The sequence below is a fragment of the Harpia harpyja genome, chromosome 19, assembly GCF_026419915.1.
Source record: "Harpia harpyja isolate bHarHar1 chromosome 19, bHarHar1 primary haplotype, whole genome shotgun sequence".
NCBI classification, from domain to species: Eukaryota; Metazoa; Chordata; class Aves; order Accipitriformes; family Accipitridae; genus Harpia; species Harpia harpyja.
Window position 1 is genome coordinate 5,675,305 of NC_068958.1, and position 18,141 is coordinate 5,693,445.

Consider the following 18,141-nt stretch of genomic DNA (forward strand, 5'->3'; position numbering starts at 1 on the left):
TTCCTTCACTTAACTTCCATTATGTTACCCCTTCACCTGGAGCAATGTAACTGAGACTTTTAAAAACAAACATCTAATTTTGCCATTCACAGTCTTTAGGTGTGTACAGTAGCATTTGGTCTTTTATGTCTTTAATTTCCACTGTGTAATTTCAGATCAGTCAGACTCCCTTACCTGCTGTTCTGGTTTGTTTGTTTAATAAAAAGGCCACTAAAGTGAGAGACTTGCAAAGGTCTCTTCTCTTGGAGTGCATCTTAAAATAATAGGTTTTGAAAGGTGAAAGCAACTCTTCGCTCATCAAATCCATGTTTCAACATGTTTCTGAAAATGAATGTTTAATAGAATGGGTAGTTTGTTTAAGCCATGGACCTGCCTTATTGATTTGATAAAACACTACTAAAACTTTTAACAAAGCAAAACCAGATGTACACCGTAAACGTCAATATGTTGGTCCTTTCACATGTCAGTTGTGCAATCCACATGACAGGATGTAGTGAAGCCCTAATTTTCTGTTGGGAATGAAGAATGCCTTTTTTTTTTTTTTTTTTTTTCCTTTCAACAGATGTCTCAAGTGCACAATTTAACTTCATTTACCTATTTTTGTATTATAGTTCAGAAAATTCGATTTCTCTGTAGTGCAAGCAAAGCCCATCCAAGCTGAAGTAAATAACAGCAATTTACTTGTAGTGTTCTGTTGCCCTTGTCCCCATATTTACTGCTAAACCCAGAGAAGATCTAGTTCTTTTGGAGGAGAGTTATTGACGGCCAAAGGTTTGGTTGCTATAGAGAAGGCTCTGATGAAGATGGAAGGATTTGTTTCAATAAACTCGGCTGACCTCTTCTTCAGAGAACAATTTTCTCTTATCGATGTAATTCAATAGAACTTTAAATGACAAGATTCATGTGCATCCTTCACAGTATAAATCTGCTGGTTTAGTTGTTCTTTAGTTGCGTATCTCCTTGAGTTGGGAATTGAGTTATGTAATGCCCATTGCTATGGATGACGATGGGAACAATCCACTTTAGAGGCAGGAACTTTACCTAGGAACACCTGAACTTACTCTGTGTTGTTCAGCAGTAGCCTTTATATATATATATTTATCAGTGTAATCAGATTTAAAATGGTACAGTATTTTTATGACCAAGGAGTATTGATCTTAAAATCACATTAGAGAGGAAGTTAGTTAGCTTGCTGTGAAAGTCCTTATATCTTCAGCTATGAAGAGTTCAGACCATTGCAGTATGATTGCAGCAGGGGTGTGATAGATGATCATAGGAAGAGACAAACCAATATTTGGTTGAAGAAGGTACCCATCAAGAACAATTACATTCCAGTAAAAATATGAGGAGTGTTACAGTACTTGCTTTCCGTCATGATTCTCGAGCTGCAAATACCTCCTGCTCAGAGTGCATGAATTTCTATTAACAAATTTGCTTAAGTGACTAAAAAAGCAAAAGACGATTAATAAAGTGGGAATTCAGCTATAGAGTGACCTTGTAATCTTCGGCATGTTTCTGTTTATAAAACCACTGTGTACCTCACGGGGCCTCCACAAAGTACATTCTCTGTCCTTGCTATCACTGTTTGACAAGAGTGATGACAAAGGGGAACGTCCGTATCCAGTTTTCTTAATTTCTCTCCCTTTTCCTTTTAGACCTGGTTAAGAAGTTACATAAAGCTGTTCCAGGCTCCATGCCAGCGCTGCGGAAAGTTTCTGCAGGATGGCCTGCCACCCACATGGAGGGATTTCCGAACACTTGAAGCTTTTCATGACACTTGCAGGCAATAGTAGCCCAGCCATTGATAACACGAGGAGGGAACAATCTGTCGGGCTTGGAAGAGAGCTGATGGTTTAATAGGTGGTTCCATTTCTGAACCTTTCATCCTGTACTAAGTAGTGAGGTTGCACTAATACATTTGACTTTTCAAAAGCCATCGGTCTGCAAGGCATTTGTGAGACTAATGTGTTTTGAAGAAGATGGTAAGAAGCTGTGCGTGATCGCTTGATGCTACTGAGCTGAAATGGTATGTCTGGGGAGATCTGGCAGTAATAATCATTATTTAAACCTTAATGAAAATATCTGTGTACAGTTTGTTTTGTGACAGAATTTGCAATGTTGAAGACTTTTATAAGCTTGAAATAAATTTTGTATTCCAGAATTTGTACTATTTATTTCATTATTTGATCAACAAAATCCTTGGTTTTGGTGTGGATTTTTCAATGCTGCTCTTTTCTTTAGAAAACTGGAAACGTTCAAACATGCGTGCTGGTATGAGGGGGGGATTGTTGTTGTTGCAAGGCTGCTTATCTGAGCGCTGGTGGTTTTTTGTGGAAGAGATTATGGCGTTGATTAAACATGGAATTTCAAAGGCATGTGGCAGCTTGGAAGATGCAGTATACTTTCTAAGGCAGGGGGAAACAGATGTTTCCCTTTACTAAAATTGTAATGAAAAATGTTAGCAAAATCTGCATGTATTAGGTGGTTAGAAAACTTGTGATGAGCAGTGACAGTGCATATAATTTGTCACGTTTCAGAACTGAAAGTAGTAAAATAATTCAGCCCTAAAGCACAGCTGCTGCAGCACAGACACATACAGCATGGTTCCTAAATAATTTAACATTTACATGCAACATACCAGCGAAGATTAAGATCCCTCCCAGTAATCATTGCCCTTGGAATGGATGGGAGTATTCAGCTCCTACAAGCCTCAGCCATTTTTCCTTTACCCAAAGACCGGGAAGGTCCCTGGTCGTGTCCCAGCTGAATACTCACTGGCCTGGGGCTGTAGCGGCTTACGTGTCTTCTCTGGTATTTTCTTGAGGACTGTACATTTCATCTGTCATCTCCTGATAGCCAATTAGATTAATTCTACTGTCATTCCCACTAGCGCACCCTTGTTTCCTTTACAAGCCACAAAGGTTTCGGTAATAAGCTTGCTTTTGGGAGCTGGTAAGGGGAGGTCTGGAGAAGCTTTGTCACTCAGTTAATTTTCAAATAAATTGACATTGAGGTATAGTGCTGCAGACTAATTTTTGAGGTACCTTCTGCCTGTGTGAAAAGCTTCTGTTGCAGAAAGAAAAGACACCCCTCAAAGGCTTTGGTGGTGGCAAAGTTTGGTTTGGTTTTCAGTGAGGAATGTTGAGTGAAGTTAATCGCATTTATTAAAAAGAAGGGGATGGGGGGGACACAAAAACAGGGCAGGAAGGGGAGGGACCCTTCTTTCTGCAGTTGATCGAAATAAGGTGTTCAAAGATTTTAAAACAATTGTTTAATTTAATTTGAACCTACAGCATTTATGAAACAGCCCGTTTCATAGCTGTGGAGACTGAAAAATGAAGAAACTTGAGTATCACCTTGTACTTGCGTGGTACTAAATTAACTGTGTTTGCTGGTAACATAAAAGACCGAGCTCCCAAAGATAACAGCTCCTTCCTGTGAGGACAGCATGTGATGTGGGAATTTCAGCTTTCTAGGTATAGAAGGCTTGTATAAAAGAAAGAGGAACTTGAAAGAAAATAGGCATTTATGACTTCCTTTGGAGGCACAACATTGTGTATGAAGAATGAGTGTGTATTTGTTTGAGGATGTTGGTAAGTGAGATCTGATTCTTTTTTTTTCCCAACTTTTTTTTAAAATTATTATTCCCAAACACCAAACAGAAACATGGCCATAGCAGTGGGATAATGGCCATTTCAAATCCAGCTGCAGTTGAATTACCTAATGAAAACTTTTCGTGCTATTATTTGACCCAAGTAGCCTTCTCGGTACAAAGATCACCCAAGACAGAACAGTGAGAGCGAGCCTTGTAAATAAGTGGCCCTGCTATCCGTCCCGTTACTGCACTAATTAGAAGGCCTGGGTTTGTGATAGTGTAAGCATTTTTTTTTTGTTAATAAAAAGGTCATAATATAGTATCCAACCTGCTTTAGGCACTGCTGCCTGCTCCATTCTGTTTATACTTAAATAATGGTGTAGAAAGCAAATCTGAAGTTCACAAAAGTACTATAGTGGAATCATGTCTTGGCACTTGGAGATAATTAGTTGCAGAAAACAGCATCAGCTGGTCTGTGTGTTAATTGAGCCTGAAATTTTAAACCTGTAATTGGCAAGCCTGATGGAGAATCATAAAATTCACTGTAGGTACCTCAGTACAAAAATAATTGTCTTGAGAAGTGCAACGCAAACCTGTTTGTCACGTTCCTTCCCCCAGAAAACTGCAGTAGGAGGGAATCTTCTCTCTTTCTAGGGAGAAACAGTGATTTTTATCCCTGCAAGCATTTAACTGTGACAGGTTGGAAGATTTCCATTTTGGGGAGTGGAATTCAACTGTCTGAATGCTTCTAAAGCTTATGAATTTCAGCAGTTTGGATGCAGTACGTGCTCGTCTCTGCTTATTGTCCTGAAGTCCGAATGCTGGGTGGCCAGTGCCCGATTACCGCCGAGATGTGGATTTCCAAGGCAAGCAGAAGCTCGCTCTGAGTTTTGAATGCGCGAGGAGTAGAAACTGGGAGATTGTAACTAAAAAGCCATTCTCACAATACAGCACGTTGGTGTTCTTCCTCAGCTTTGTAGCTTGGATACTGGACATTATTATTTTCCTTTTCCGCCGTTAGTTAAAGGGGATGGGTGGCAAAAAGCAGTTTAATTGCAGGATGAGCAACCTTACTGTTTTTATCATTAGAGTTTGTTGCAGGTTTTTAAACTGCTCAGATCTTCAAGGCAAACAGCAAGGACTGTGATCCCTGAAGAGTGGTTGGCTCTCACCTCTTCTAAAACATCTTCTAGAACTGCATTTCTCCTGATAGTTATTTCTGCAAGGCAAGCACAACTGCAGAATCCGTAGCAGCCAAATTGTTATTAACAGAGAGAGAGAAAAGGAAACTAATCTACATGCAGAAACAACAGTGCTGTTTTAGTGGCTCAGGTTGTGTGTGTTATAGAGCTGCATCGTTCCAGCGTTGTTGTTTATAGCACAATGATACATTAATCTCACCCAATAGTGCAAGAAAAGTGCATTGCCTCGCCCTGGTTGGCATCATCTTGGTATCGCTTACCCTAATCAGAACAGGCAGCCTTCTACTGCATCCCTGATGTGCAGAAATCCCGCTTTATTCTCCCGTGTGCAAACCCCACCTACTGTGCTTGTGGCGCTTGCAAGTGCTAAAGGTTACAAAATCCATCTTTTGCTAAGAAAGCAACTTAATTAATGTGAAAGTTTCTCTCGTGAAGGGAACCCGCAGCAGATATGCAGTGCATATTGCAGCCGACTCCCCTCTTCCCGCCCAGCACCCCTCCCCAAACCACTTTAATTTCTCTGCCAATATTGGACAAATGTAACAGGCTGACTTTTTAATTTTCTACTCCCAGGTCTCCCTTGTCCCCTCATGCATTTTTCATCACAGCTCATGGCTCCCTCCCTGCCTGCCCTGTGAACAATATTGATCGACTGATTAAGCCATCAAGCCATGGCAAACAACTTTAATTTTCTAACCAAAGCCTTTTAGTTCTCTTCCCTTTCTTGTGTATTTGTTACCTTCTTATGAAGTTTTTAATGTCTGCTTGGAAACAAATACATTTTTTGAATTAGTCCCTGGGTTAATTGGTTGCTACGCTCCACCGAGAGCAATCCACATTAAAATATTAACCCAGAAAATCTAATGAGAGAGAGCGGGAAGTGCTAGGTACAGTCCTCTGTTTCAAAGCCAGAATCGTTCCTGTGCAAGCTTTTGGAGAAGGGCTTAAAGAAGACTTAGGGTGCTTGCGTTTTCTCTTTGGTCTCTCCCAATAGCCTTACATTTTACTGAGAAGAGAGGAAGCCCACCGCAGCAGTACAGCACCCCTGGCCGTACCTACAGCACTTGGGCTCTGGGTACCAGGCTGCGCTCATCAGGTTTCATACTCACTGCTGTCTGCATGCTCTGAAAACCATACAAGTTCCTGCAAGGATACGTGAGACCCGGTTTGTCCCGTAGAACACTTTTAAGCAATGATGATGATAAAGTGAAAGGAGATCCGTCTGACCTGAATCCCGGGGCTGGCAGGTGGGTAAAAGCATCTTTCTCGCAAACTCAGTACCTGTGGTTTCAGTGAGGCTTGTCAGAATCGCTCTGTGGGTTTGCAAATTGCTTTTCAAGGTAAAAATGCAGCTTAAATATCAGGATATTTGTCTCTCACTGGAAGCTTTAGAGCTGTGCAGTGATGCTGCAATCCTGTCTTAGGTGCTGGTCCTTTAGGTAGCTCTGAGCCGTGAGAGCACCAATAGAGAATTGTAGCGCGTGTCGAGGATCCTCGTGCTGAGCGTTGGCTCGACTGCTCGTTCTGATGTCTCCAGATCTGTGCATTACAAAGATGAGCAAAACCCTTCCAAAGGACCCAGGCCACTGTTAATGAAGGGTCTGCATAAAGGCAGTGCCGGGACCAGGCATCCGTCCACCCCTGTAACCGCCCTGTGACCAGTCTCTCTCTGAGTAGTTAGCTGGGAATCAATCGCTCCTTGCTCTGTTCCAATACACACAAAGAGCCGAGCTCCTGGAGGTGGGAGATGTGGCTCCACGTGCTTACAGCGAAGCAGTTAAGCAGGAGGCTCAGTTGTCTGACTCAATTGCTGTTACCCAGCGCGGTGTGGAAACCTCAAATGTTTCTATTGCCGTCCGCACCTCAGCCTGTGTGACCTCAGTACAGGTCCACGCTATGGATTTAGTACAAATACATGCAATAGGGTGACAGATCAACCTCACAGCTGGCTCTTAATGCAGGTTTCATCAGTGAGTTTTGCACCTTAATCTGTGTCCCGGACTCCCTTCCCTGGCTCCGTGTGGGAACTGGCTCCTTCATCAGGTTGGAACCTCGCAGCCTGTGCCGAAGCCTCCAAGTCCCCCGGTTTATCACGAACGCACCATTGCTAGGCAGGGCTTTTGTTCTCCTAAACTCACCTGGTGTCCTTCAGAAGAGGAGATTTTCTGCAAGTAAACGGGGGAAGTGATGGCTTTGGTGGGTTTCTCTGCATCAGAAGTCGGCTGGTTTGCCCGTGGTCATTCGTCGGTGGGAAGCAGCCGGGGTACGGATGGAGTTGGCTGTTTTGTGAGCAAGAGCCCCAGAACAAAGCTGGCTCAGAGTTATTGGGGTTGGTGTCACCTCTTCTTGCTTTGAGGGACTCTGATTTCAATATCAGATAATTAGTTCCTATAAAGACACATATGTGTCATGAACTTGTTTTAGAATTTTTGAGGTCGGTTTTTTTTCTTCCCTTTTAAAACCAAGTGATCAAAACAAGAGACATCTCCAGATGTGCTCCTTGTTAACATGAGGAGAGTGGCAAATCCTCTGGGAGGTCAGGGGTGTTTGCCTTTGCAACAACCAGGGTTTTTTTTATCATCTAGCATTTTATCTTCCGTAAAGCTCAACAGTAGCACTAATACCTGATTACCAGGTTTGTGTCATAAAAATGAAAGGGGATTAAAAAATGAAGTATGGCATAGGAATGTGAAAGGTCTTTTATTGTACATTGAATTGTGAGAACCCAGGGACAGCTGAGCATTTCTCATTTTATTTACTTTTTTATGTTAATAGGGAGGCTAATTTAAAATGAGAGTCCTTGTAGTTGGTAATAGAGAGGTTTGTGCTGATCAAAAAGTTCTCTGAAAACCAGAGGGCTGGGATCAAGGACGGAGATGTTTCGTTATTCAGATGCTGAGACTAGTCATTTTGGGTTTAAACATGCCTGTGTGCACCGCGCTCGGGTCTGTTGTTGTTCAACTTCTCCAACAAGTTTCTGCAAATCAGCTGAGGAATGTTTCCAGAAAATAACAAATATGTGAAAAATACTAATGGCGAGATAATTTTGAATCCATGAGAACAAATATTTGCATCAAGAACGCGATTATAAGAGTTACACTCGTAAAACAGTAACGCAGGCTGGGATTTATGTACCCAATTACAATTAACCCGTGGTACCAACAGTTCAGCTATTGAGTTTTCACAACAAGCTGCTCATTCGGCATCTGCAGGTGAAGAGTTATTAGCAGGAAACTTCACCGTAGCCTTGGTATAAAAATAAAATTGATAGCGGGGAGAAGCAGCCTGTGCTTGTGCAGCGCTGCCATGCCCTTGTCTCTCGCCATCTGCACTTCCTGCACGCATTTTGGTTTTATTAAGGTATTTTTAGCCCTTTTTCTTTCCTTATAGCCTCACTACTCTTGATGATCCATCTTTAAAATGCTGCAAAGAAAGCAGGAGCCTTTTTTTTTTTTTTTAAAAGGCGCTGAAGTCCCATCAGCCGGGGCTCGGGGCTGACAATGGGGCTGTGGCTTCCCCTTGGTTCAGAACAATCTATAGAGCAGCTACAGGGAGAGATGACCTGTGGACACCGTTCATTTTCTGCTAGATGAAAAAGTCAGCCGGTTGTCGGTTCTTAGAGCTGAAGAGGCTGGAACCTGCCGGGGGACCTGAAGGAAAGCGAAATGTCAGATGAGAATGGCAAATGAGGGAACCTCAGCTGAGGGGCTGGTTGTTGTCTGCATCCCGCTGGAGGGAATAAAGCTGGTCCGGGGTGGGGGGTGTGAAAGATCCTGTCCAGCCCCTGGGGTCAGGGTGAGCCACAGGCAGGTGAGGTCCCAAAATGCTGGATTTGAGCAAGAACTGCTAAAACAGGACCTTAAGAGAAGGCTTAATTACACTTTGTTTTCTTTCTCTGAGTTTTTAGCCAGCTCTTGTACAAATCCTGCTCTCGTGGTAAATTCCTCCTGAGCCAAGAGATGACCCTGTTCTGATGAAATGCTCATGCACTTCCACAACCCTTCTTCCTAAATTTCCCCAGACCTGCTTTTCTGACTCAGATATGCCCCCAGCTAAGGGGAGGGAGAGAAACCATACTGGTCCTTCACGTAAAGGTCTGTTCTGCTATGGCACCCTGTGAATTCACCTCTGAGTTTTGGATGACAATTCCCCCTCCGTAACGCTGGAGGGGAGTGATTGATGCTGATGTATGATGTGCTCATGATCTTACCCTCCCACTCAATTCAATTTCCACCACTGCACATGGTTTGGAGGCCACAGCCATGGAAGATTACAGTCAAATTAGATTCTTTGTATTAAATATTTTTCTCCTGCTGAAAAACAGGAGGAAATTAAACTGAGAGTATTTAACAAAACATGCCGAAAAGTAATGCTGCTAAGCTCTTAAGATTTTCTTTTTGTTTTTACTGTGCACCTCGCTATACTCATAGTTACAGACATCCGTGAAATTAAAACTGCAAATTGCTGATGTAAAAGGGTGGAGAAGCTGTGCTATGAAACATTTAAAATTACTGCGATATGACGTTTTTCCATCTTTCAAGGAGTGGTGGGTGATCAGTAAGGAAGAAAAGTCCTGCTCAAACGCTGCAGACAGCTGTGTTAATTGCATTGGGAAATTAGAGGTGAGCTCTCCGATACCGTCGCGGCTGATACCAGTAGAGTTTGCAAGTGTGCAGGGGATACTGCCCTCTGCAAGAAAGAAATTCCCACACTTGCTCAAGAGGCTTTAAAACTACATTTTCTTCACAAATTTAGCTCTAATCCTTGGGTATAGTCCCACGTTTGACATCTGTTTCTAAACCAATTTGTTTGCTGCTGTTAATTTTTTTGGTTGTTTTACTGTTAGTGGGCTGTTACAAAATTCAGCAGAAAGCTTAGTATTTATTTTTCTTCTAAGAACATTTTCAAAGGGTTTTCTTGGGGATGGGGGAAGGGGGGTGGTTCATCACCACTCAAAAAGCAGTCAAACATGGGCCTTTTCCTAGCAGGCTCCAAACTAGAAAAGAGCTGAGTTATCTCTTTTTTAATACAAGCCACCTTATAGCACAAGGTAGAGAAATCGATATGCCCTCACCCAGGTTATCAGAAGCGCTGAAAATATTTATCATTAAATAGTGGTGATATAAACAAAAAGTAACACCTTCAGCCCTTGAGATTAAAAGTGGATTTACTTTATTTTTCCCAAGTATAGTGCCATCAGAGCTCTGCACAAGCACTGTGTGAAAACTGCTTGGTTGAGATGCAGCACGGAAAAAGTAAAGCTTTTAAAGGGCATTCAGAAGGCAAAGTAATTAAATAAAAAAACCCCTAAAAACAGAAACAAAAAAACCCACGTCTCAGTCACTGATTTGTAAGCTGCATTTTAAATTGGTGCTGCCAACCAAAACTTTCTCTTGCAAGGCTGTTAGCACAGAGTAACATGTTCTTGGTCTACTTTAATGCTATTTTAATTCTGTTGTTTTACCAGCCTTAGATAAAGCTATTCCTTTTTAGGCTCCTATTCCAAAGAAATAACTTACACATTTGGATACCTGGCATTTTGTCCTCTTCCTCTGTTATTTCGAGGTTGCTGCAAAAAGTAGGGTTTATTTGCTATTCTTTCTTATTGCACTCGAAGGCCATCAGTGCTGAAGAGTCTCCTGGCTTGTACCACTCTTCGATGTGAGTTCAGAAGTGGGGTTTGGCACACGGGCTCCACTCTGTCCTCCAAGTTTGTGCTTAGATTTCAGCAGCTTTCCCCCTGTGCTCGGTGTCTGTAGGACGAGAACAATTTCCTGACTTTCATTACAACAGGCAGTGCTGGTTTTTTATTGGCCATGGAAAGCCGGGTTTCTTTAAAATGTAAATTTTGAAAATAGTTATATTTTTATCTTTCATCCCTGAGGTATCGCAGGCTTTACAAACCCTTTTTAATCTCGGATTGATTGATGTCAATGGGAGTTTTCCACTGGCTTCAATAGATCTTGGACTGGTCCCAGGGTGCAGCAATGCAACGATCTCTGGGAGGGAATGCAGCAGCTGTTAAACTTCATGAGGTGATGCTCTAGCATAAGAGGAGATGCTTTATCAGGCTGAATAAAATAGAGGTAGCTCGTGAGTCGGCCTCTGTGAACCCCTGAAGCCGTAAGAGGTCGGAGATGGGTCTGGGCAAAGAGCCCGGATCCCACCGTTGGCTTAATAACGTCTCCAAGGGTGTCATCTACGGTCTCTGTCTGAGTGTGGGACGTGCTGGAGGATCGAGGCTCAGCAGAAGGTGCGGGTGCCTGGGACCTCTGGGCCGGTGCAGGGTGTAGGGATGCTGGAGGGGTGTCCACGGCGTCTGGGATTAGGGCTGCTGGATGAGAAGGGATGAAGTGTCTGATGCTCATCTCACAGTTGCATTGCATGGGAAGAAGGAATGAAGCCTGGAATTGCTGGGGGAGAAAAAGGAAGAAGAGGGAGAAGACCCGACAATCCTCGCTTTGCCCCCTGCGCAGCACTGGTGGTCCCCAGTACAGGCTAGAGATGAACCGGACGGACCTCTTCCAACCGCTGTTTGTAGGAAGGTGTTTCTCCCACCAGGATTTAATTATACCCCGTTAAATGTCTCCATATTGTGTTTACACAGCTAGTTAAAGAAACAATGCTATTGGGGGGGGCGGGCATGTACTCGTATTTGCTCAGGGGCCAGCTTATAGAAATATCCTAATATGTGGCGTAATACAGACATAAATCACATCACTTTTTTGCAACATGCTTGATCAATCTGTGCTACAGATCCCCCCACTCCCCCCATTCATAATGATCTGTCTGTCTGCAGTACAAGATTAATAGTAGCCAGTTGGAGAACATTAAGATGACATTATCTGGAAAGAGAGCAAACACCGTTTAAATTAAGGATTGTAATGGGATTGACATGCCCAGTTTCTGTGGGAAAAGGTGGCTGACTGCTTGTGCCTGTGGAAAAGCCCCTGGTGCATAGATTGGCATTAAAGCTGGCGCGCAGCAAAGCGTGGGCACTGGTGTTTTGCTCAGAGAGATGGTGGTTCAGCCTCGGGGCCAGGATGGCACTGAAGGGGCCAAACGGTGGCACAGCTCCGTGAAATGCTGAAGATTATCAAGCGCATCACCCAATGGTTTCTGAACACCGAGATTGCAGACACGTGGGACTAACAGGTACCTTCCCACACACGGCCCTGTGCGAAGAGCTGGTAGATTTTCTTTTAAAGATCGAAGAGCCAAGGGGTGAGACCCCAAGAGACGCTTTAAAGCCACCATCCTCCTTTCACGCGCTTTCAAGAAGCTCAGCGCAAGAAGCAGCGGAACTCGCCGTGACATTCTCTCTTTGTTCCCAGCTCTGCTTTGAGGACCTTTGCAGAAAGGTAACTCCACGAGACGCAGATGTCCTCTACTTGTCCTGCTCTGAACTGTTCAGTTGCAGCTTTTTCTCCCAAGCTCGGTGCTAAAAATACTTTAAAGGTAAACCCTGGGGTGGCTCTTTCTACCGATTCATTCTCCTCCTGCCTCCTCCTTCCCAGGCAATTCCCCCCACAGCAGAGTTGGCTCTTTTATCCCAGTGGAAACGTAGTATTGATCTCGCCACTTTACAAAGGGAGGGGAAACACAGCCCCTTTCATCTTCTCCTTGCATAGACTGATCCCCTTGTCCAGTTTGTGTTTGATGATGGGAGGGTTTTAATCCAGAAGGATTGGAAATCTTTACCTGATCAAAGAATCCCCCTGCACGGCGAGGGCTTCAGTCAGGGGCTGCAGCTGCAGCAAGCAGGTGGAAAAATAGGGAAGCAAAAGGGATGCCCGGCTCAGGAACCGGTCTCAGGTGTTTCTGGGGATGTAATTGCAAAACAAGCTCAGCCAAGAATCGAGTGGCACAAAACCTCGCGCGGGACGGCTGCAGCCATCTCCTCAAATGAAACCCAAACTCTTGCGTGTTTTAACACCACCACATTCCCCCCCCCCCTTTCTGCTTCTTCATTAACTCAGTCATTTTTGAGCGTGAACGCCCAAGCTGTAAATCTGAGGCCATTTAGCAGGTGAGGTGAACTGTGAAAAGCAGATTTGCACAATTTGCAGATTGCTTGTTGAGGTGAGAGCTAATGCTGCTGACTCACAAGCTGATCTGATGCTGTTGGCAATCCCTCCCCAGTCTCCAGCTATTTCTATCCAGCCCTTCACCCCTCTCAGGTTTTGGCAGCATCCAAAGTTTACTCCGAGAACAGAAGTTTTCTGGATCCAGCAAAACCACCTGTTTTTCCCCCAAATGGTGCAAATACACCATGGCCTCTTCCAGACCCTGGCTCCAAAGCTGCATTTAAGTGGTCTCAGCTTAGACTAGCAATTAGCATTCAGGCAGAAGAGCCGGCTGCTGGCGGGAGCGGGCGGGATGCCTCGGCTCGATCTTTATTCATAATCCGAAAGGCGTGTTTGCTCTCTAGGTTTGGGCTGCTGCAGTGCCGGAGGAGCCAGCTCCGGCAGAGCCACAGAGGACCTCTCCGGTGCTATGAGGCTCTGCTTTAGGGTTTTTAGCATTTCAGGATCATTTCTGAGCTCAGGCTCTCGCCCAGCCCAGGAGGGGCAGAAAATCCTCCTGGTTTGGGGCTGGTGCCGGCGGTGCTCACCCGCAGCAAACCTCACCGGCACCGGCTGGCTGAGCGGCGGCGGGCACCTGCCTTTATGTCCTTCTGCTCAGATTTCTCTCCCCATCACAGCCACCTCTTGTCGGTCTTCATCTTCTCTGCACACTGACGTAAAACCGCCTCCAGGTACAAGCTTTGTGGTAGTTTCCACTGAGCATCTGGAAATCTGTGGCGGTGGCCGGGCAGGGGAGAAGGGTCTCCCTGCCCCGAGCATCTCTTGCGCTGACCCTTCAGCTCCAGCGCCTCCCAGATGGGGGAAAACCACTTGTTCTTCCAGCCCAAGGGCCTTTAGTCTGGACTTTGTACAGAAACAGAGATTATTTTTTTTAATCCCACTTCTCACTGCAGTTTGCATCCTTCTCCCAGAGGCAGACAAACTCTGGAAGTTTAGCAACATCTCCCAGGGTGAAGCCCGCACCCACTCTGCCCCAGGGCTGGGATTTGTTGGGAGAAGGGGCTGAGGGACGCGATGCCCTCAGGGAGAAGGTTTTCGCCGTGCCTCCCTGGCTGGAGACGCCACGGTGTCCTGAGCAGCCGCAAAACAGCTGCCACGAGCCAAACATCTCGCGAGCTCTGTCCTCGTGCTGCCCAGGGAAAGGCAGTGATAGATTAATCTGAACAAAGATTGATCAATAATTTATGCTGGTGTTTTCACTCAGCTCGGGCTTAGACAGACTTTGATATGATTTGATGGGGTCAGACCCACCTTGCTTTAATTAAACGTGATGCTGGAAATTAAAAGGAAAACCTATTGGCTACTGGAACTGAAATCAATCCGTGATCAGTAACGAGAGACTGATTAAAGAGGTGATGCCCAGGAACGAAAGGACAGATTCAGCAGACGCTTTCTGAAGGCCAGATTAACGGGACATATTGAATGTAAATACACCTATTGGCGTTTTGTCATGGCGTGGCCTTTAGCGAGCGAGCTGTTTGTACGCGGTGATAAATGGCTTTGCACCAGGGAAGGTGCTGTGGGAATTCAGGGCTGCGCTGGATGCTCTCCCGGAGCATCGCGGGGGTGTTGGCTGGGGACAGCCTGGAGCGGGGAGAGCCGAGGCAGCATCTGGTCGAAGAGCTGAGCCCTGTGCTCTGCAAGGTACAGGCAGGTTAAGGCAGCTGGAAATGCAGTTTGTCTGGGGTTTTGGCAGTGAGTTGCCTGCCAGAGGGCTTGTGCAAAGGCAAATTCGTGCAGGACCCCGGGCATGGCAAGGGACGGGGTCTGGGTGCAGCCGGCTCCCGCGCATGCTCTTGCATTTCTCTCTGACTGCCGAGCCGTGGTTGGGCTTTGCAGAAGCAGAGCTGCAGCAGCATCGCAAAATACACTCCGGACTGAGAGCAGAAGGGTGGTTAACAACAGACCCAGGGCTTTGCAGGGACTAATTAAGCAGCATTGCATCCGCCCGGGAAAACGGAGATGCTCTAGGAGGAGAGATGCTGTAGGAAGGAGGTTAAAACCAGAGCTCTGACAGCACAAGGCTCAGGGTGGGAAGGACAGACCAGAATCAGCTCTTTCAGGAGAAGAGGTCTTCACCCAGGGAATGGGGCAGTGTTTTGGGGGCCTTCAAGTGAATTAGGGCTGGTTTGGGGAGTTTGTGGGAAAGAGAGCAGTTCTGGGAGCGGATACAGTGCTGGGCTCTTCGCTGCTGTCAGTAAAGATGTAAAATGTCCTGAAATTCAGAAACGATGGCAGGCAGGGATGCTTTCCTCTAACCTATCTCCAAAGTAACCAGACAAGGTACTGAGTTAACACATCGGGGTGCTTTGCTGCGGCACGCTGGGCTGTGGGTTGGCGAGCGGCTCTGCCGTCCTGTCCCCACTGCCCTGGCACCAGCATCGCCTTGCACCGCTCCCTGTGTAACCCCTTCTGCGAGAGCCGACCTCGTGCAACCCCTCGTGCGAGAGCCGACCTTGCTGGTGTGACGAGGGAAGAGCCTGGAAGCTCTCCCGGTCACAATTCAAAGCCTGGAGCATCCCTGCGTGCAGGGAGGTTGCCCATCTCTCTTTGCAAGGCTGGATTTTTCCTCTAAAAAGCAAAGAGAAAAATAAGCGGAAACATCTCCTCTCTTTCCATCCCACCCTCAGCCCCGTTCCATACCAGACAGGGGGGAGAAGCAGTATTTTTCCAGCCCCTGCGTGCCCCTCTCCTCTGCTCTCCTCTGCATCTGCAGCTCCATGAAAGACACCTGCAGAGCCCTGAAGAGACAGAGGATGGTGGGGAGGGGGTCAGGGCCGGTTCCTTCCCTCGGCTGCTGCAATTGCTCTTTTTTAACTTCCCTGTCGCTTTGCAGGGGAAAAGAGACGGTGAGGAGGCAGGTGCTGGCTGCAGCGAGAGGTACAGGATTTTAAGAGTTTCGGAGGCTGCAGGCAGGAGATGGAGTCACTGTGGGTAAGGCAGAGTTGGGAATAAAGCGTCCTCAATTAGTGCTGGGCTGGTGGAAATAGGCTGGATTTGGGGGTGAGGGAAAGAAGCCTCCCCGGGACCAAGGTGACTTACGTGCCTTAAAATAAGCTTTTGCCATCAATTATTAACACGCAGGGTCTTGGAAGGAGCTCAGAAACGGGGCGTGTGTGCTGGGCTCCTGCCGGCATGGGCACCGTGGCCGCACGGGGACAGGGATGGGGATGGGGACAGGGATGGGGACAGGGATTGGGGATAGGGACAGAGACGGGGACAGGGATTGGGGATGGGGAGGGAAGCAGGCGAGGTGCGGCACGTGAGCCGACGGACCCGCCGGCCGCTCGGGGGGGGTTGGAAGCCGCTTCCTCCCCTGCCTGCCTTGTTGGGGCTTTGATTCCTCACTGACAGCACGCTGAAGGATTGATCTGAGCGGGGATAAATAATTCATGAGCTTTTTGGTTTTTTTGAGCAGCTGTGAATTTTGAGACGCGAGCTCTGCGCAGCAGATGCTGTTGGGACTAAAAGAACAGTTTGAGGAGAAAGCTGTATATTTTTGTTGTTGTTGTTGTCTGTTGCCGTTTATAATTTCTAATCTCCTTTTTCTTTTTCCTCTTCTTTATATTTTTTTTTAATTTTTTTTCCCCACACAGGCCTGTTTTGTTCCTCTGGCTCTCAGCAGGTGGCTGTGGCAGAGGCAGCAGCCCACCGCGGGTGGACGGCTGCACCAGCCAAGCTGTGCCAGGGCACGGTCTGATGTCTCAGCGCCGGGTGAAACTCTAACCTCTGCCTGAAGGGAGATGCTTCCCAAGGGCATCCCCTGCTCACGTGCGCCTGGGGAGCACCTCAGATCCACCTCTGACCGCCGGCATCTGCAACACCCGCGCCGCTCTAAGCCCTGAAGTTCAAGGGGGTTTGAATAACACCTCGGTTTCTGTCTCGCCATCCTGGGAACTGAGGCTGCAGCACAGCTCCTCCGCTGCCGTCTGCTCCCCACGGGCAGCACTCGGATCCCCTTGGAAAAGGAGGGTCGGAGCAGCTCTGCGCACGGCAGCACGGGTGGGAGAGGGGATGGTTGGGGCTGTTGGCAAAAAACACCTGGGGAGGCTCAGTGGGGGCTGAGGACCTTTCCTTGGTGCTGTTTGGGCACGGATATGGGGGTGTTGCTAGAAAAGCTGGACTGCAAAGCCCCTGGGAGCATCTGTCCTGCTGCTCAGGGCCAGCCCGGACTATAAAAACTGCCCCCAGCCCCTGGGCTAAACCCCTGTGACAACATACAGGTGCTTTAACCAGCATTTAATGTTTCTCGGGTTATCTGGTAGCATTTGTTAGCTGGGACCCCTGGCTAGATCTTTACCAACGGCTTAACGTCAACCATGCAAAGCTGCGAACGTCGTAAGGAGAAGAGCTTCCAGCTTAACCCCACTGATGAATGCTCGCTGCGAAGCTGGATGCTGTAAAACTGCACTGAACACCCACGTGCTGACTCCAGGAGATCCCAGGAAGGGAAAACAGGGTTCAAAACATTTCATAAGGAAAAATTAATGGTAAAAATATTCAGTTGCAAGTCAGCCAGAAGTTGTAGACTCGGATTCCTGTGTCGGTTTACAGCTGGGTTCGCGGCAGAGGCAGGCGGTGCAGGGAGGCATCCTGCAGCCGCAGCCGAATCTGGGGGGGACCCGCTAATGCTAATACAAATCAGTGCAGAAAAATCTTTGCTGTAGAGAAGTTTATTTAGGGAAAAGAGAATAAGAGGCAGCCCCTGCACTGGTGAGGTACGCGTGAAGCCGTCGGAAAGCCCGTGAGGGCAGCGTGCACCGATGCTGCCATCAGCCTGCCGTGGAGAGGAGGAGGGAGGCGAGACGGGAGCTTTTTGCCTTCCCACCCCCCCGGATCGCCCCCAAGCGCTGCTGTCCGAGCCCAGAAAGCCCCTTCCCGGGGAGTGGGGTTTGCAGCTGGGTGAGGCTGGGCTGGGGGCTTCTGCAGCCCCATGGAGAGAGAAGAGCTGAGACCGGAGACGTGTCCATCGCAGCCCCTCGTGCTCAGCGCGGCCGAGGTCTTCTCCAGGCGTGCAGGGACAGACCCACGCTCTGCCCCGGGAAGGGGCTGGGGTTGGAGCTGGACCCTTACAGACCCCCACGGGCCCCTGTTTCATGGCTTTTGCTCCAGGGTGGGATTTTCTTTGCTGTTCCAAAGAGCTCTTGTTTGCCAGAACAGCAAATCTGGTGCAAAATGTTTATCGGGACATTCCCGTGTTGCAGGGAGGAAGGTGCGTTGGTAGGTTTTGCACCACTTCACCTCACTCATCCCGGTT

General features: G+C 47.0%; 1 protein-coding gene across 2 annotated transcripts in view; it reads left to right on the top strand.

The window, feature by feature from the left end:
• MED27 (mediator complex subunit 27) overlaps positions 1 to 2,161 on the top strand; it is a 96,254-nt gene extending 94,093 nt beyond the window's left edge. For both annotated transcript variants that reach the window (XM_052814420.1, XM_052814421.1), the window contains one exon: positions 1,656 to 2,161. In XM_052814420.1, coding sequence (XP_052670380.1) covers positions 1,656 to 1,790 — 135 coding nt within the window. In that variant the 3' untranslated portion in view covers positions 1,791 to 2,161. The remainder of the gene's footprint in view (positions 1 to 1,655) is intronic.
• Positions 2,162 to 18,141: the final 15,980 nt, after the last annotated feature.